This window comes from Salmo salar, chromosome ssa23, assembly GCF_905237065.1.
Source record: "Salmo salar chromosome ssa23, Ssal_v3.1, whole genome shotgun sequence".
Classification (NCBI taxonomy): Eukaryota; Metazoa; Chordata; class Actinopteri; order Salmoniformes; family Salmonidae; genus Salmo; species Salmo salar.
This window is the reverse complement of record NC_059464.1, coordinates 30778878-30799361: the sequence shown is the minus strand read 5'-3', so window position 1 is coordinate 30799361 and position 20484 is coordinate 30778878. Positions and strand designations below refer to the sequence as shown.

General features: G+C 44.9%; 1 protein-coding gene across 5 annotated transcripts in view; it reads right to left on the bottom strand.

The window, feature by feature from the left end:
- LOC106584391 (semaphorin-6B) overlaps window positions 1-9872 on the bottom strand; it is a 134506-nt gene extending 124634 nt beyond the window's left edge. For 3 of the 5 annotated variants that reach the window (XM_014169649.2, XM_014169651.2, XM_014169652.2), the window contains exon 1: window positions 9605-9860. In XM_014169649.2, coding sequence (XP_014025124.1) covers window positions 9605-9733 — 129 coding nt within the window. In that variant the 5' untranslated portion in view covers window positions 9734-9860. The other 2 variants (XM_014169655.2, XM_014169654.2) reach the window with 2 other exon arrangements.
- Between the last annotated feature and the right edge of the window lie 10612 nt (window positions 9873-20484).

Genomic DNA, 20484 nt, shown 5'->3' with positions numbered 1-20484 from the left:
CCCCGTCACACACACACATCCCTCCTCAAGCCCTGCACCCTTATCCCCCTCACCCTCTGGACTCCTCTGTTAGCATAAGTCCACTCCCAAAACAAAACTGCATATGTGGGAACCATGGAGACACCAATGGGAGACATGGAGGCAGCGATAAAGAGGTGGGATCAGCCTGCGTTCCATACAGCTAGCTGGTAAATGTCCCCAAGACAGTAAATTAACCATCTGATTAGGATTTGAAACACAGTCAAGTAAATGCACACAAGGCATCCACTTAACAAGAGATTTCGGCAATAAAATGTTAACTTGCCGACAGTCACTACATCTGCTACAGAAAACAGATCAATGCCTGTGTCATTGAGTGTGTCATTTTTACAACATTACTTATTTTGGTTTTAGGTTCTGTCTTAATATTGATATACTGTACGTTACTATCAAAGCATGTTACTATATCAACTGTAGAATATTAAATTTTTTTTAAAAGGGCTAAATGTTTCGCCTGGACTTTTCCAAGGTCACACATGGTGTGAGAGAGGGAGAATGAAAGGGGAAGAGAGAGAGAAACAGAGAGAGAGAGTCGACAGGGGGAGAATAATTGGCCCAGCTGTCCTGAGGGTCTTATCGTATAGGAGGGGACCGAAATCTGAACTCAGGATCAACACTGAACTCCCGAGCTGTCCCTCTTTAAGGCCCTGAGCCCTGTGGAGCTTCAAAGCCACTTTGTAGTGTCCGCTAATGGTGGCGATGACAGCAGCAGCGAGAAGCACCAAGCGGGTGAAATGGCCAGGCCAAAAAATACAAGTAGCAGCGGGAGGAACACTCCTGTCCAACGGCCATAAAAACCTGTCCTAAAATGACTGCCATATTTAACATTTGGCAGGAACAGCACTCTCCAGTGTTACTTAAACTAAGCACTCAGCACCGGGGCAGTACAATTATATACACTCTGGCTGAAATTCATCAATCATTTTATTTGATTTGATTTAACCTTTATTTGACTAGGCAAGTCAGTAAAGAGAAGAGTTCCAAACCAGTTTGATTCCCTGAAAGCCAGGAGTATGCTGTGTGGAACAGGGCCATTTAGAATGTTTACCTTTACATATTTCTATGATGATTGGGCCATACTTCCCTGGTGCCAGCATGTGCTCACAATTTCCACACCATCATAATATTCGATTTGTTTGTTGCTACTCTTCTTTTGTGGCTATTCTTCAGTTGCGTGGACATGGAAAAACTCTGTCATTGCCTTGCCGTGCCCTTGTTACCCCACCCTTAGCATTTCAGGGAACATGAAGTTATGACAAGCTACAGGCTACAGGCCTGTGAGAGCCGGATTCTCAGGCACTTCAGCCTGGCCTGATTATTGCTTTAGTTTAGACTCAGGGATCGAGTTTCCTTGGCTCCTGCAATGGCTAAGAGAGAGAGCAGGCCAGGACTGAAACAACACAGAGGGGACAAGCTATGCTATTTATATGGAGCAAGCAGATAATTGTTTAAAAGGTTAGTCTACAAGCAAGGGACAAACAACAGAGAACTCTGGGAAGTGTTGCTGCATGCTACTGAAAAAAGCCAATTTTCTAGGCCTGTCACATGGCTGAGTGGCTGTCTGCCCAGGAGACCCACAGCTCCAGCCAATGGTCTCCCAGAATTAGCTGGTCATGCTCTAGCACTCACAGACCAACCATACAACCATGTAATTACAAGGAGGAACGGGGCAATCACTGAAGTATTATGGTAATGCATACATTACATACAGACATATATATACATACACATACAGATATACACACACATACACACATAACCCTATACAGACACACACACACACTAGTGATGGTAAAACACCAAGGCTATCGGCACACACACTAAACCACCAAGCACCAAACCACCAAGCGAAATTAAATGATGGCCAGAGCAAATCACCACTAAACTCCCACATAGAGAAATAGAGAAATGTCCAAAGCAGAGATCATTCCATGGCACAGTACCACCAGCGTTGAAATACTGCCATCTAACTGAACTCACTGCCCATGCTGCAAAGTCAAACTTCTCAAGCTGAGTTATAGATGTTCCATTCTGACGATAAGAACTCCTCGAGCTGAACTGTTAGAGCTGAACTGCCGAACTTCAAACAACCGACCCTGATATGTGTATGTGAGTCAGACGGGCAGATGAGTGTGCCATACTTTGAGCAGAAAACCTTGGATGTGTCCATCTTACGGGCGCCAAGGGATTGGGCCAATGAACAGAGCGGAGGCGCGGTCGGAGCGGTGCTGGGGGCTGAGCTCTGATGTTTGCAGCAAAACAAGTCATTAAAGGCAGGAGGATGTGCATGAATATTCACACAGAGATCCACTGGCTAGAGAGCACATCAAGGAGAAAAAGCCCTACGCATTAAAACCCTGTTGGGCGGGCGGGTGGCACTGCTCTGAATGTCACTGCCAGTCAGCCCGCCCTCTCTCTAAGCGAGGCAGACAGTGAGCCATTTTGATTGCTCCACCAGCAGACCAGGGGGTGAAAAACATTTACATGCAAATACAGATGACCCTCTAGTTATGAGCAGGCATGTAGTCATGGGATTTCTGAGCAAATAACCACATAGGAGACCAGCAAATAGTCCTCCACTACCACCCTGAAAGAGGAACTACAGTATACAACATCCTTTATTTCCAATAAAATACACGAACTACAGTCTGGTGTATGTACAGTATATAGTATCCAATAAAAGGCAGATATGCGGTGCCTCATAAACAGATTAGCTGTTAAAGCGCCATAATCCTCTCTATCACATATAACATATTCTTTGAGTATGCAGAACACTCACCAATTTATTTCCTACCTACAACCAAACCCACTCATCTGGAAAGATTGGGTTAATAATAGTCATCAAACGTTCGCAGTCAATTTCCACAATTATGTTGTCCACCAACGACCACCAGCTCTTCAATCCATAATGCCTAACTGCACGACTGGAGCTAATAAAGGATGGCAGGTGACAGATTGTGGCCTGTTAGAAGGGGGGGATGTGGGGGTCTTGGATAGGGGAGACCCTGGCTCAGACTCTGGCCCTGACACAGGCCATGTAATGCTCTGATTGGAACCCACCTGCTGTCCTGAGACCTGTTGCCTCCAGATGGCCCCTGGGCCCCCCTTCCCTCCATCACACATTCTCTATCCTTCCCTCATCATCCCCTCATCTCTGACTCAGGCCATGGCTCTCTGGCTGGCTCCACGGAGAGGGGGCAGAGCAGACGCTCAGCACAGCCAGGCTTCTTTGATTCCTCACGCCAGAGATGCCGGCTCCATACATTAATTGGTGCTTCGTGAACCGTTGATTTAGTGCTTTCGAGGGCCCACTTCATCAGAGAAAGCAGTCTACAGAGTCTATTATGCTTCTGCCCACCCAGTGTAATCCTGCTGGTCCTCCACTGCTACTGCATCTCTGCCCCCTGACTCTGTCCGTCATCCGCCTCCTCTCTCCATCTCTCCTCCACCTCCCTGGGTCTCTGTGAACATTACCTCACAGCTCGACTTCACCCATCACACAGTACACCCAGGCCTTGGCACCACTCCCTCCTCGTGCCTCACCCCCTCACCCTTCCCTCCCCTCAGTATAGTTTCTCTTCAGCCTGACTGCCTCACGCATGACTGACTCCCCTCACAGAGTGCAGTAAGCCATTAATTTCTTCAAAGCGGAAAACAAGTGAACTGTACATGAGAAAAATAAATACAGCAATACAGGCAGGCAGACAGAGAGAAACCGAAAAGAACAGAATGGCCTGGTAATGAAGAGGACCACATTAGCTACTGGTAGACTACAGTACACTGAGAACAGAAGGAGGAGTCGCTAGGCTTAGAATGATAAACAAGCACAATCTCACCATTTCTCAGCAAACAAACAAAACAAGCAATTGAAGGATATAGTCTCTCTAAAACAAAGGCAGCCATAAATGAGGAGTATGACATCTGTGGGCCTAAAGGGTATACATCCACAGCCTCACACTGTGGTGGTGAAGTGTGACTCAATCACTCCCACTTCCTCCTCATCCAACAACAATGGTCTGTTAGTCAACAACAACACAATGAGAAAGAGCCAAGTTGGGCAAATGGGAAAGATGAGGCATCTAAGGTATAAAGGGTATGCTTGCTAATTGTGTATGTGGAGTTTAACGGGAAACGGCCTGTTAAACATCTCTCCACATCTCTCCCCGGACTGACAGGGTACTATTAGAGCCTCCATGCAAGCCGCCTCATTGTGTGTGTGTGTGTGTGTGTGTGTGTGTGTGTGTGTGTGTGTGTGTGTGTGTGTGTGTGTGTGTGTGTGTGTGTGTGTGTGTGTGTGTGTGTGTGTGTGTGTGAGGTAAAGTAAAGGGGGGACCAGTCTATCCACATCTTTCCTTGCGGTGGCCCCTCGTTAGTCTCTCCACTCATTAACAAACCTCCATATGCCACATTGGCCATGTCGACGGTGGTACAGTCACAACCAACCTCATGCACCGAGGGGACAGAGCCATGTCAGAGTGCCTCAATGACAAAAAAACAGCCTATAAAAAGCATCCTCACACATACACTGTATGTTCATTCATGTCCAGGAAGTAATGCCTCGTCCTGCTCCATCACATCTGCCTGCCTTTCCTGCACAATATCCTTCATGATGCACTGCCAAAGGCATTATGGAATTGTATTTATGGAAATGTGTATTTTCTCTGTAGTGGAATGAATCCCCGCTCTACCACATCTAAACATGGAGAAGTAATGTATTAACCATACAGAGGGCTTTTTATTCAACAGCTAGCCGAGTCAGTCCTCAGAGAGACTGTAGCTTTGTGCTCCTCCATCACCTCAGGCTTATGTAACAGATACCCTTCACCTTCCCAGAGCCTCTCCACTGTTAGAGGCCACAGACACCAAATTAAAACATAGAAGAAATATGCCTCAAAATGAGAATGAGCAGCAATGGGAAAGCTTTTGAGGGAAAATGAAAGAGCTCTGATTATTGACTATTTCAGGGGACATTCTCTTTGTACCGCTTCGTTTATCATCCTGTCTTGCTTTGGTATTGCACTAGATATACTGTACATGTAAGCAATAATGCCCGAAGAGGTGTGGTATATGGCCAATATACCATGACTAAGGGCTGTTCTTAGGCATGCCGCAACTGTGCCTGGACACAGCCCTTAGCCGTGGTATATTGGCCATATATCACAAACCCCCGAGGTGCCTTACTGCTATTATAAACTGGTTACCAACGTAATTAGAGCAGTAAAAATAAATGTTTTGTCATACCCGTGGTATACGGTCTGATATAAGATGGCTGTCAGCCAATCAACCTAATCAACCCACCCAGCCAATCAACCCACCCAGTTTATAATTTACATTTTAGTAATTTAGCAGAAGCTCTTATCCAGAGCGACTTACAGTAGTGAGTGCATACATTTTCATACTTTATTCGTACATTATTTTCTCCGGTTCTATTGTACATTCTACTCTCCTATAGCCAGTGGCCTTACCAGCCTGATGATAGATGGGGCGGTAAAGAACAATAACACACACACTGACATATTGTAGTATTTTTGTGCCATAGTTTAAAACTCACGAGACAACATATTACCCAGGGGTTGGTTATTTATTCTTCAGTCTTTCCAGTGTCTAGGGTACCCAAACTCACATACAAGTATAAAGAAAACCTTGAGCATGAAAAAGTGTGCGTACTAGAGATATATATGATCGGAACCATATGGGAGGAAAGGAGAGAGGGGAAATAAAAGGGAAAGTCCAGATGATGAGGGAGAGGGAGAGTGTGATTAAACAACAGGAGGGATTGGTGGCTTGGTGACCTCTGGCCAGCTCCCGCCGCACCTCGCCGCAGGTGAGGGGTAGCTGCTACACTGCAAGCCCATTGGAGCCTGGGAATGGAGGCCCCAGGGGTCACCGGCTAACCTGTTTATCTACTGCCATAGCAACCCCAGCAGTGGCCTTGGGAAAACATAAACAGCAATAGCAGCGGATGGCTGCTGGGCGCCGTGCCTAAATGGTGAGGTGAAATGGATAAAATACAAGGCACTGCTGATTCCCGCAAAGGAGCACCCAGGAGCCCCATCTGTCCACTCCTCCCTCTGCAGCACGGACTGACACTGACCAAGCCTCTCATTCACCTTCGCTTTCTCCTAACGCCACGTGCTAAGTGGAAACATTGCTACGGTAAATTTGTCCCATTCAGAGTCCCAGTGGGCAGTGTCCTCCTCCTGACAGCCCAAAGAGAGGCCACACTGCTTGGGAGGGCCTGACATCAAGGTCCAGCGGGAGGGAGAGGGGAGGGCTGGCAGAGCAGGTTAGCCTTGGGGCCCCCAGGCAGGCAGCTCAATAGTCAGGGGGTGGTAGAGATGTCACCAGCTCTCTCACATATGAGCTTGTGATCGGGCTACCCTGACCAGGTAACATAACCCCCAGGAGGGGGTGGCGGGGACAGGATTGAGACCCCCTGCGACAGGACAGGGGCACCTGTTATTTTAGCACAGTGGGCTCAACACTTGCTCTGTGGGGCGCTGGCCTGCGCGGCTGTTAGAGAGTGGAGAGGATACTAACAGGGCATCCATTCAACAAATCCTGGACAGCACTGAATCACACACACACACACTGTGGTAGAGAGACAAACACACACATTTAGGCGCACAGACACAAATACACACAAGCACACACTATGACAGGAAAACGAACAGACTGTGGCAAACAAATTCTCCCTCTCTTCTCTCTCTCTCTCTCTCTCTCTCTCTCACACACACACACACACACACACACACACACACACACACACACACACACACACACACACACACACACACACACACACACACACACACACACACACACACACACACACACACACACACACACACACACACACACACACACACAAAGTAGTACTCAGACAGATCCTACAAATTAGTTGAGAATTAAGATTTCCACAATGAGAGCAGCAGGGGTCTTTGGCCCAGAGTGCTGGGTGGGAAGTTGTGGATCTATCCAAATTAAGTAACTTTATAATAAATCACTGTGCTCTGCTTGCTGGGGATTCGCTGAGCTTCACTGGGCGGTTTGCTAAGCTGTGAGGAACACTGGACAATAGGAAAGGAAAGCAACGCACCAAAAAACCAACATCAGCTCCAACTTGGAGCAGCGTATATAAAGTAACCATAGGGCTTCTGGTAGGGGCCTATTTTCTCTTATTTAATCCATCCTCTTCAGCTCTTAAAGTACAATGAGGAGATCACAGCGTTTATCAGACAGGCGTTTCCCTCTGTTCTTCTCACCTAATTTATTCCTAATGATAGTTCTTGTGTAATCAGTGCTAGTGGGATGATGAGTGTACAAGGAGGTCGGAGGCATTAGCAGGGAGAACGGTGTAGTAGAGGAACTCCTTAGCCATGAGAACACGCAGCACAGACACCCACTAAGCCAGTAGCCCTCCCCCTCTCTCTCTTCTTCCATTTTCTCCCATTCTTACTCTCCCTATTCTATTCTATTTTCTCAATTTCTCTCTCTCCCTCTCTCTCTCTCTACACATAGGCAAAGAAAACAATGGCACGAGGCTGGAACTGTAGGACAACAGCCCAGCATCTGGGAACCAGGAGAGTTAATTCGAGTATAGGTGAGGGGAGAAAGAGAGGCCTTTCAGGGGATTTTAAAGAGCCCCTTGTCCTTAGAGCCTGATTGACACATGTGAGTGAGGGGAGGGCTTGTGCTTTTCCCTTGGTTATATCTTAGCTTTCGCTGGCTGAACAGAACTGTCTCCTCTCCGTAGCCCCCTTTTCTCTTCCACTCTCCTCTCTTCCACTTGGGCTCATTATTGGAATGCTCTGACCCTTGGGGACTTCACTTACTTGTCTCCCTTTCCAGGCCACAAACCCCAGCACCCAACAAAAGGCAGCTCAAAGGCAATTTGAATTTGAAACAGGGAGCACAACAAAAACGTGCAGCTTTCTCCTGAAAGAAGAAACTTTGTGTAGCTCAATGCCAGCAATTCAAAGTTAGCCCTCACAAAAAAAACGCAAATTTGATTTTGACACTAACTCAGTGTACTGTAAAGGCAGCAGCTGCTTCAGAAATAGAGGGACAGAGGAAAGGGAGAGAGAGGAGCCAAGGGGAGGACAGGTGTAAGGACACCTGGGGGCCATTGGGCAGGATCACAGATCAGCATGCACAACCACCAGCAGTGCCACTGGACACACACCAAACACACACACCAGACACAGAGAGGGCTGCTGCCCTCATAGCTACTGAACTCTTCATGTGAGAGAAGAGTAAAAGGAGTAATTTCTGTGCATTTTAAGAACATTTTAAATTATATTTAGTCAATAACAATAATAATAATAACAAATAATAATAATAACAACAAATAATAATAATAATAATAATGTGGATTAATGCATTTGAATAGTAGACTAATTGGCTAAATATATCATCATAGCCTGATATTGCACAGTAATAAATAAATAGCCTATTATTTTAGAAAATAGTAAACATGTCAGTGTCAATTACTTCTCTATAAATAGGGAAGGAATAAACATAGCATACTTTTTTTATAGTCAACAATTAATAAATCCCGCTGTCTGTAAAAAACATGAAATCTTCATGTGGTTTGGACATGGAGCTACGCAGTATGAAATCGAGAAACTAACTACACAATGATAGAAACTATAGGTAGCCTAACATTAGGCAATTGAACATCATTTTATATGTATGTCGCAATAATGTGTGTCATTGTGATAACTGTGAAACTCTGCCTCGGAGGGAAAATGCCGAGGCCAATTTCAAGTGAGTTCCCTACATTCGTTTGAGCCATTTTCAAACCCATAACAAATCATCACATTTGATTATATTGGGAACACCATTGTGCCCAAAGCATCGGCATGGCGCGACCGGAGGCAATGTCCCACAGCGCGCACCACCACCCTCAAACACCGGACCCCAACGTTGGACAGCTCCGTTCACTTACCGCTTATTGTCGCGTAAAGGGTGCGCCCGGAACGCGGCGGTTACACAGTTCTTGCCTCTACAGTCTGATTTCCCCTGGATTAATATCCAGTATGTAAGAAGAGGAGAGAGAGAGATCCGATGTTTTCGTCAAACCCAATCCTAACCTAATTTGTAAACTACTAGCCTACTCCTCTCTGTCGCATCTGTCTCTGGCAAAAATAAATATCCTGTACGGCAGCGTGACATCCTTAAGACAACTGTCTCCGGGTTGTGTTTTCATATACCCCCACTACCTCCCAACACCACCTGTCCCCGGAGGAAAACACACCACAAAGCGCTTCTTATGTCGCGCCACGACACATGGCATTCCCCAATAGCTCTGCAGCAATATTCCTCCTCAGCAAGCCGTCCGGAATAAAGTAATTTGTAATTGCTGGTAGAAGTGGCTGGTGTAGAAGGACTGATTGCAATAACAATCCATGCAGCACCCAGTGGCACTGAACCAGCTGTACAATAAGACAATTACATATGTTTCCGTCTCCTGGCCTGCGCTATAGCAGTTGCGTTATCAATCATCTATCCTCACAATAGTTATTTTGTGCTCGATGTAGCTGCGCACGGCTGGTGCTCTTACCAGTAGAATGTCATTGCTGCGTCTTTTTACTTCGGGTCTCACTGAAAGAAAAGGCTGTTCATCAGTTTGGAATGCGCCCCTTTTCCAGTATGCTCCAGCTTCAGGATTCTGCGGGAAGGAAAATCCCATTAATCGGTTTATTAAAAATATGTAGCTTAATTTTTTTCTGTGGTTTACCCCTCAGGAGCTTTGTCAAGGTAGGCTCTGTTTCTCTACTAACGGTGGAATACAGCATCTTCAGTAGGCTACTGCTCTCTCTGTCACCCACAGGGACAGAAAACAAGGCGATACCAAAACCTGAAGCAGAATTGTGCAGTGACTGGAATGGAATTAACTCATAGTTAGGCTAAAGTTTAGGCCTAATTAGGCAAAATATTTTATTCTTAAATAAAACATTAAAGGAATGCTTTGGGATTTTGGCAATGAAGCCATGTATCAACTTCCCCAGAGTCAGATGAACTAATGGATACCAAGCAGTTTGAAGGAAGTTGCTAACTAGCGTTAGCGCAACTGCTAACTAGTATTAGCACAATGACTGGAGGTCTATGGTAACAGCTAGCATTACCATAGACGTCCAGCCAATGTGCTAACACTCGCAAAACTAACTCTAACTTCCATCATACTGGATGCCGAGACATAAAAATGGTATCCACAAGTTCATCTGACTCCAGGGAAATAGATGAAGGTCTTCATTACCAAAATCCTGAAGTATCCATTTTAAAGTCCAGGTAGCAGAGAATGGACCCTATCAGATATTTATGTAGTTTGTGCTGTACATTGCATTCGGAAAGTATTCAGACCCCTTGACTTTTTTACATTTTGTTCCATTACATCCAAATTCTAAAATTAATATAATTAATGTTTTTCCTGCTCAATCTACACACAACACCCCATGATGACAAAGCAAAAACAGGATTTTAGAAATTTTTGCACATTTATTACAATTAAAAAACAGAAATACATTATTTACATACAGTACCAGACAAAGTTTGGACATACCTACTATTTATTTATCTTTATTTTTACTATTTTCTACATTGTAGAATAATAGTGAAGACATAAACACTATGAAATAACACATATGGATGTAGTAACAAAAAAGTGTTAAACAAATCAAAATATTTTTAATATTTGAGATTCTTCAAAGTAGCCACCCTTTTCCTTGATGACAGCTTTGCACACTCTTGGCATTCTCTCAACCAGCTTCATGAGGTAGTCACCTGGAATACATTTCAATTAATAGGTGTGTCTTGTTAAAAGTTAATTTGTGGAATTTCTTTCCTTCTTAATGCGTTTGAGCAAATCAGTTGCGTTGTGACAAGGTAGGGGTGGTATACAGAAGATAGCCCTATTCAGTAAAAGACCAAGTCCATATTATGGCAAGAACAGCTCAAATAAGTAAAGAAAAACAACTGTCCATCATTACTTTAAGACACGAAGGTCAGTCAATCAGGAACATTTCAAGAACTTTGAAAGTTTCTTCAAGTGCAGTCGCAAAAACCATCAAGTGCTATGATGAAACTGTCTCTCATGAGGGCCGCCACAGGAAAGGAAGACCCAGAGTTACCTCTGCTGCAGAGGATAAGTTCATTAGAATTACCAGCCTCAGAAATTGCAGCCCAAATAAAGACTACACAGATTTCAAGTAACAGACACATCTCAACATCAACTGTTCAGAGGAGACTGTGTGAATCAGGACTTCATGGTCGAATTACTGCGAAGAAAGCACTATTAAAGGACACCAATAAAAAGAAGAGACTTGCTTGGGCCAAAAAACACGAGCAATGGACATTATTTTACTGCTGCTCTTTAATTATTTGTTACTTTTATTTCTTTTTTTTGTTGGTATTTTTCTTAAAACTGCATTGTTGGTTAAGGGCTTGTAAGTAAGCATTTCATTGTAAGGTCTACACTTGTTGTATTTGGCGCATGTGACAAATAAAATTCGATTTGATTTGATGTGAGGATATGCTCATGTCAACGTGATACAAAATAACCTTTTTGATAAAGGGCTCTGGCACATACAGTGGCAAGAAAAAGTATGTGAACCCTTTGGAATTACCTGGATTTCTGCATAAATTGGTCATAAAATGTTATCTGATCTTCATCTAAGTCACAACAGTAGACAAACATAGTGTGCTTAAACTAATAACACACAAATTATTGTATTTTTCTTGTCTATATTGAATACATAATTTAAACATTCACAGTGTAGGTTGGAAAAAGTATGTGAACCCCTAGGCTAATGACTTCTCCAAAAGCTAATTGGAGTCAGGAGTCAGATAACCTGGAGTCCAATCAAAGAGACAAGATTGGAGATGTTGGTTAGGGCCGCCTTGCCCTATAAAAAAAACTCACAAAATGTGAGTTTTCTATTCACAAGAAGCATTGCCTGATGTGAACAATGCATCGAACAAAAGAGATCTCAAAAGACCTAAGATTTAGAATTATTGACTTGCATCAAGCTGGAATAGGTTACAAAAGTATCTCTAAAAGCCTTAATGTTCATCAGTCCAAGGTAAGACAAATTGTCTGGACATTCTCTCTTTCTCCCCTGACCCATCTGTCTATCTCCTCATTTGAATTCCATGCTGTCACAGTTACCAGCCCTTTCAAGCTTAACATCCTTATCATTTATCGCCCTCCAGGTTCCCTTGGAGAGTTCATCAATGAGCTTGACGCCTTGATAAGTTCCTTTCCTGAGGATGGCTCACCTCTCACAGTTCTGGGTGACTTTAACCTCCCCACGTCTACCTTTGACTCATTCCTCTCTGCCTCCTTCTTTCCACTCCTCTCCTCTTTTGACCTCACCCTCTCACCTTCCCCCCCTACTCACAAGGCAGGCAATACGCTTGACCTCATCTTTACTAGATGCTGTTCTTCCACTAATCTCATTGCAACTCCCCTCCAAATCTCCGACCACTACCTTGTATCCTTTTCCCTCTTGCTCTCATCCAACACTTCTCACTCTGCCCCTACTCGGATGGTATTGCGCCGTCCCAACCTTCGCTCTCTCTCTCCCGCTACTCTCTCCTCTTCCATCCTATCATCTCTTCCCTCTGCTCAAACCTTCTCCAACCTATCTCCTGATTCTGCCTCCTCAACCCTCCTCTCCTCCCTTTCTGCATCCTTTGATTTTCTCTGTCCCCTATCCTCCAGGCCGGCTCGGTCCTCCCCTCCTGCTCCGTGGCTCGACGACTCACTCACGAGCTCACAGAACAAGGCTCCGGGCAGCCGAGCGGAAATGGAGGAAAACTCGCCTCCCCTGCGGACCTGGCATCCTTTCACTCACTCCTCTCTACATTCTCCTCTTCTGTCTCTGCTGCTAAAGCCACTTTCTACCACTCTAAATTCCAAGCATCTGACTCTAACCCTAGGAAGCTCTTTGCTACCTTCTCCTCCCTCCTGAATCCTCCTCCCCCCCCTCCTCCCTCTCTGCGGATGACTTCGTCAACCATTTTGAAAAGAAGGTTGACGATATCCGATCCTCGTTTGCTAAGTCAAACGACACCGCTGGTCCTGCTCACACTGCCCTACCCTGTGCTTTGACCTCTTTCTCCCCTCTCTCTCCAGATGAAATATCGCGTCTTGTGACGGCCGGCCGCCCAACAACCTGCCCACTTGACCCTATCCCCTCCTCTCTTCTCCAGACCATTTCCGGAGACCTTCTCCCCTTCCTCACCTCGCTCATCAACTCATCCTTGACCGCTGGCTACGTCCCTTCCGTCTTCAAGAGAGTGAGAGTTGCACCCCTTCTGAAAAAACCTACACTCGATCCCTCCGATGTCAACAACTACAGACCAGTATCCCTTCTTTCTTTTCTCTCCAAAACTCTTGAACGTGCCGTCCTTGGCCAGCGCTCCTGCTATCTCTCTCAGAATGACCTTCTTGATCCTAATCAGTCAGGTTTCAAGACTGGGCATTCAACTGAGACTGCTCTTCTCTGTGTCACGGAGTCTCTCCGCACTGCTAAAGATAACTCTCTCTCCTCTGCTCTCATCCTTCTAGACCTATCTGCTGCCTTTGATACTGTGAACCATCAGATCCTCCTCTCCACCCTCTCCGAGTTGGGCATCTCCGGCGCGGCCCACGCTTGGATTGCGTCCTACCTGACAGGTCGCTCCTACCAGGTGGCGTGGCGAGAATCTGTCTCCGCACCATGCGCTCTCACCACTGGTGTCCCCCAGGGCTCTGTTCTAGGCCCTCTCCTATTCTCGCTATACACCAAGTCACTTGGCTCTGTCATATCCTCACATGGTCTCTCCTATCATTGCTATGCAGACGACACACAATTAATCTTCTCCTTTCCCCCTTCTGATAACCAGGCGGCGAATCGCATCTCTGCATGTCTGTCAGACATATCAGTGTGGATGACGGATCACCAGCTCAAGCTGAACCTCGGCAAGACGGAGCTGCTCTTCCTCCCGGGGAAGGACTGCCCGTTCCATGATCTCGCCATCACGGTTGACAACTCCCTTGTGTCCTCCTCCCAGAGTGCTAAGAACCTTGGCGTGATCCTGGACAACACCCTGTCGTTCTCCACTAACATCAAGGCGGTGACCCGATCCTGTAGGTTCATGCTCTACAACATTCGCAGAGTACGACCCTGCCTCACACAGGAAGCGGCGCAGGTCCTAATCCAGGCACTTGTCATCTCCCGTCTGGATTACTGCAACTCGCTGTTGGCTGGGCTCCCTGCCTGTGCCATTAAACCCCTACAACTCATCCAGAACGCCGCAGCCCGTCTGGTGTTCAACCTTCCCAAGTTCTCTCACGTCACCCCGCTCCTCCGCTCTCTCCACTGGCTTCCAGTTGAAGCTCGCATCCGCTACAAGACCATGGTGATTGCCTACGGAGCTGTGAAGGGAACGGCACCTCCATACCTTCAGGCTCTGATCAGGCCCTACACCCAAACAAGGGCACTGCGTTCATCCACCACTGGCCTGCTGGCCCCCCTACCTCTGAGGAAGCACAGTTCCCGCTCAGCCCAGTCAAAACTGTTCGCTGCTCTGGCACCCCAATGGTGGAACAAGCTCCCTCACGACGCCAGGACAGCAGAGTCAATCACCACCTTCCGGAGACACCTGAAACCCCACCTCTTTAAGGAATACCTAGGATAGGATAAAGTAATCGTTCTAACCCCCCCCCTTAAAAGATTTAGATGCACTATTGTAAAGTGGTTGTTCCACTGGATATCATAAGGTGAATGCACCATTTTGTAAGTCGCTCTGGATAAGAGCGTCTGCTAAATGACTTAAATGTAATGTAAATGTCTATAAATGGAGAAAGTTCAGCACTGTTGCTACTCTCCCTAGCAATGGCCGTCCAGCAAAGATGACTGCAAGAGCACAGCGGAGAATGCTCAATGAGGTTATGAAGAATCCTAGAGTGTCAGCTAAAGACTTACATAAATCTCTGGAACATGCTAACATCTCTGTTGACGAGTCCACGATACGTAAAACACTAAACAAGAATGGTGTTCATGGGAGGACACCACGGAAGAAGCCACTGCTGTCCAAAAAAACATCGCATGTCTGAAGTTTGCAAAAGTGCACCTGGATTTTCCACAGTGCTACTGTCAAAATATTCTGTGCACAGATAAAACTACAGTTGAGTTGTTTGGAAGGAACACACAACACTATGTGTGGAGAAAAAAAGGCACAGCACACCAATATTAAAACCTCATCCCAGCAGTAAAGTATGGTGGAGGGAGCATCAAGGTTTGGAGCTGCTTTGCTGCCTCAGAGCCTGGACAGCTTGCTATCATCGATGGAAAAATGGATTCCTAAGTTTATCAAGACATTTTGCAGGAGAATGTAAGGCTCTCTGTCTGCCAATTGAAGCTTAACAAAAGTTGGGTGATGCAACAGGACAATTACCCAAAACACAGAAGTAAATCAACAACAGAATGGCTTCAACAGAAGAAAATACGCCTTCTGGAGTGGCCCAGTCAAGAGTCCTGACCTCAACCCGATTGAGATGCTGTGCCATGACCTCAAGAGAGCAGTTCACACCAGACATCCCAAGAATATTGCTGAACTGAAACAGTTTTGTAAAGAGGAACGGTCCAAAATTCCTCCTGACCGTTGTGCAGGTCTGATCCACATGTACAGAAAACGTTTGGTTGAGTTTATTGCTGCAGAAGGAGAGTCAACCAGTTATTAAATCCAAGGGTTCACATACTTTTTCCACCCTGCGCTGTGAATGTTTACACGGTGTGTTCAATAATGACATGAAAATGTATCATTGACTGTGTGTTATTAGTTTAAGCAGACTGTGTTTGTCTATTGTTGTGATGTAGATGAAGATCAGATCAAATTTTATGACCAATTTACTCAGAAATCCAGGTATTTCCAAAGGGTTTCCATGCTTTCCCATCTGACCATTTAGAACAACTTGTTCCTTACTGTGGAGTTACAAATATTTATTTTGATTTTATTTCTTTAAATTTAACCTTTATTTAACTAGGCAAGTCAGTTAAGAACAAATTCTTATTTACAATGATGGCCTACCTCGGCCAAACCTGGGCCAATTGTGCGCCGCCCTATGGGACTCCCAATCGCGGCCGGATGTGATACAGCCTGGATTTGAATCGGGGACTGTAGTGATGCCTCTTCCACAGAGATGCAGTGTTTTAGACTGCTCCGCAACTCAGGAGCCTGGGCCTACCATTTATTTATATGATCTTAAAGGGCATGTAGAAGCTATTTCTCAATGTCAGAAACGCATATAATAGTAACTTAGAACACCCCAAGAAAACATTACCAAATTAAATACATTTCTATAGAGCCAGTTTGAGCTGTTCTGTGAAGAGAGTAGAACACAGTTTCTTGACAATTTCTTGCATGGCCTTCTTTCTCAGAACAAGAATAGACTGACAAGTTTCAGAAGAAAGTTATTTGTTTCTGGCCATTTTGAGACTGTAATCGAACCCACAAATGCTGATGCTCCAGATACTCAACTAGTCTAAAGAAGGCCAGTTTTATTGCTTCTTTAATCAGACCAACAGTTTTCAGCTGTGCTAACATAATTGCAAAAGCGTTTTCTAATGATCAATTAGCCTTTTAAAATTATAAACTTGGATTAGCTAACACAATGTGCCATTGGAACACAGGAGTGATGGTTGCTGATAATGGGCCTCTGTATGCCTACGTAGATATTCCATAAAAAATCTGCCGTTTTTGGTAAAATAAGTGAGCTATATTTTGTTTGTGTACTGCCATATGTCGATAACATAGCGAAGTTTGTCACTGGTATGGGCAAGTAAATATCCAATAGCTATTCAGCTTGACAGTGATAGCTGCAAGCTAAAACCGGGGAGAGGGAGGGGAGAATTCACTTTCTGTTTCACTTTCTGTTTCACTCAAATACATTTTCCACATATAATTGATGAAATCTGATTTTTATTTTAAAGATTGTAATTGTGCCAATATCTTCTGAATATTGTATTTAAATCCTCACAGATGTTTCCCATACTAAACCGTGAAGTACAACTTGGTGCGCACGAGCTTACCTTGAAAAAATCAAATCAAATCAAAATATATTTGTCACATGCTCCAAATACAACAGGTGTGTAGGTGTGTTGACCTTACCAGCCCTTAATCAACAATGCAGTTTAAAGAAAAATAAGAGTTAAGAAAATATTTAATAAATAAAGTAAATAAAATAACAATAACAAGGCTATATTCAGGGGGTACCGATACCGAGTCAATGTGCGAGGGTACAGGTTAGTCAAGGTAATCAAGGTAATTTCCACATTTAGGTAGGGGTAAAGTGACTATGCATAGATAATGAACAGCGAGTAGCAGCAGCAACAAAATAAAAGGAGGGGAGTCAATGCAAATAGTCCAGGTGGGCCGTTGATTTGCTGTTCAGCAGTCATATGGCTTGGGGGTAGAAGCTGTTAAGAAGCCTTTTGGACATAGACTTGGCACTCCGGTACCGCTTGCCATGCGGTAGCAGAGAGAACAATCTATGACTAGGATGGCTGGAGTCTTTGGCAATTTTATGGCCTTCCTCTGACACCGCCTGGTATAGAGGTCCTGAATGGCAACGCCTTGCAGTCAGAGGCCCAACCGTTGCCATACCAGGCGGTGATGCAACCTCTCAGGATGCTCTAAATGGTGCAGCTGCATAACTTTTTGAGGATCTGAGGACCAATATCAAATATTTTTAGTCTCCTGAGATGGAATAGGCATTGTCGTGCCCTCTTCATGACTGTTTTGGTGTGTTTGGACCATGATAGTTTGTTGGTGATGTGGACACGTTGAGGAAGAGTTTGCCAGGTCTCTGACCTCCTCCCTATAGGCTGTCTCATCGTTGTTGGTGATCAGGCCTACCACTGTTGTGTGGTCAGCAAACTTAATGATGCTGTTGGAGTTGTGCTTGGCCATGCAGTCGATGGTGAACAGGGAGTACAGGAGGGGACTAAGCACACACCCCTGAGGGGACCCAGTGTTGAGGATCAGTGTGGCAGATGTGTTGTTGCCTACCCTTATCACCTGGGAGGCCCGTCAGGAAGTCCAGGATCCAATTGCAGAGAGAGGTGTTTAGTCCCAGGGTCCTTAGCTTAGTGATAAGCTTTGTGGGCACTATGGTGTTGAACCCTGAGCTGTAGTCAATGAACAGCATTCTCTCATAGGTGTTCCTTTTGTCCAGGTGGGAAAGGGCAGTGTGGAGTGCGATTGAGATTGCGTCATCTGTGGATCTTTTGGGGCGGTATGCAAATTGGAGTCGTTCTAGGGTTTCCGGGCATGATTGTGTTGATGTGAGCCATGACCAGCCTTTCAAAGCACTTCATGGCTACCGACGTAAGTGCTACGGGGCGGTAATTATTTAGGCAGGTTACCTTCGCTTTCTTGGTTACAGGGACTTTGGTGGTCTGTTTGAAACATGTAGGTATTACAGACTCTGTCAGGGAGAGGTTAAAAAATGTCAGTGAAGACACTTGGCTGTTGGTCCACGCATTCTTTGAGTACACGTCCAGGTAATCCGTCTGGCCCCACGGCTTTATGAATGTTGACCTGTTTAAAGGTCTTGCTCACATCGGCTACTGAGAGCGTGGTCTCACTGTTGTCCAGAACAGCTGATGCTCTCATACATGCTTCAGTATTGCTTGCCTCGGAGCGAGCATAAAAGGCATTTAGCTCGTCTGGTAGGCTCGCATCACTGGGAAGCTCGCGGCTGGGTCTCCCTTTGTAGTCCGTAATATTTTTCAAGCTCTGCCACATCCGACAAGCATCAGAGCCAGTGTAGTAGGATTCAATCTTAGTCCAGTATTGAGGCTTTGCCTGTTTGATGGTTAGTCTGAGGGCATAGCGGGATTTCTTATGTGTCCGGGTTAGAGTCCCGCTCCTTGAAAGCGGCAGCTCTAGTCTTTAGGTCAGTGCGGATGTTGCCTGTATTCAATGGCTTCTGGTTGGGGTATGTACGTATGGTCACTGTGGGGACGACGTCATCAATGCACTTATTGATGAAGCCGGTGACTGATGTGGTATACTCCTCAATGCCATCGGATGAATCCTGGAACATATTCCAGTCTGTGCAAGAAAAACAGTCCTGTAGCTTAGCATATACGTCATCTGACCACTTCTGTATTGAACGAGTCACCGGTACTTCCTGCTTTAGTTTGTGCTTGTAAGCAGGAATCAGGAAGATCAAATTATGGTCAGATTTACCAAATGGAGGGCGAGGCAGAGCTTTATACGCATCTCTGTGTGTGGAGTAAAGGTGGTCTGGAGTTTTTTTTCCTCTGGTTGCACATGTGACATGCTGGTTGAAATGAAATAAAACAGATTTAAGTTTCCCTGCATTAAAGTCCCCTGCCACTAGTAGGCTACAGTAGGCTCACCATGTGAGCTATCAAAATGACGATCTTGCATTCGGGCCTTTCTAGAAGTCTTCTTGGTTTTTATATGCAGGGAGCATAAAATGTACAATTAGAATCTAACAAAGAATTTTGAAGTTAGAACCCATGTATATTAGATAGTGCATTCGTAAAGTATTCAAAACCCATTTTCCACATTTTGTTACATTACAACCTTATTCTAAAATGTGTTAAATAGTTTTTTACCCCTCTCATCAAGCGACACAAAATACCCCATAATGACAAAGCAAAAACAATGAAAATATACATTTTATATACAGTTGAAGTCAGAAGTTTACATATAGTATGGTTGGAGTCATTAAAAGTCGTTTTGCAACCACTCCACAAATTTCTTGTTAACCAACTATAGTTTTGGCAAGTCGGGTAGGACATCTACTTTGTGCATGACACAAGTCATTTTTCCGACAATTGTTTACAGACAGATTATTTCACTTATAATTCAGTGTATCTCAATTCCAGTGGGTCAGAAGTTTACATACACTAAGTTGACTGTGCCTTTAAACAGCTTGGAAAATTCCGGAAATGATGTCATGGCTTTAGAAGCTTCTGATAGGCTAATTGACATAATTTGAGTCAATTGGAGGTGTACCTGTGGATGTATTTCAAGACCAATCTTCAAACTCAGTGCCTCTATGCTTGACATCATGGGAAACTCAAAAGAAATCAGCCAAGACCTCAGAAAAAAATGGAGACCTCCACAAGTCTGGTTCATCCTTGGGAGCAATTTCCAAACATCTGAAGGTACCACGTTCCTCTGTACAAACAATAGTACGCAAGTATAAACACCATGGAACCATGCAGCCGTCATACGGCTCAGGAAGGAGATTCGTTCTGTCTCCTAGAGATGAACGTACTTTGGTGCGAAAAGTGCAATCAATCCCAGAACAACAGCAAAGGACCTTGTGAAGATGCTGGAGGAAACAGGTACAAAAGTATCTATATCCACAGTAAAACGAGTCCTATATCGACATAACCTGAAAGGCCGCTCAGCAAG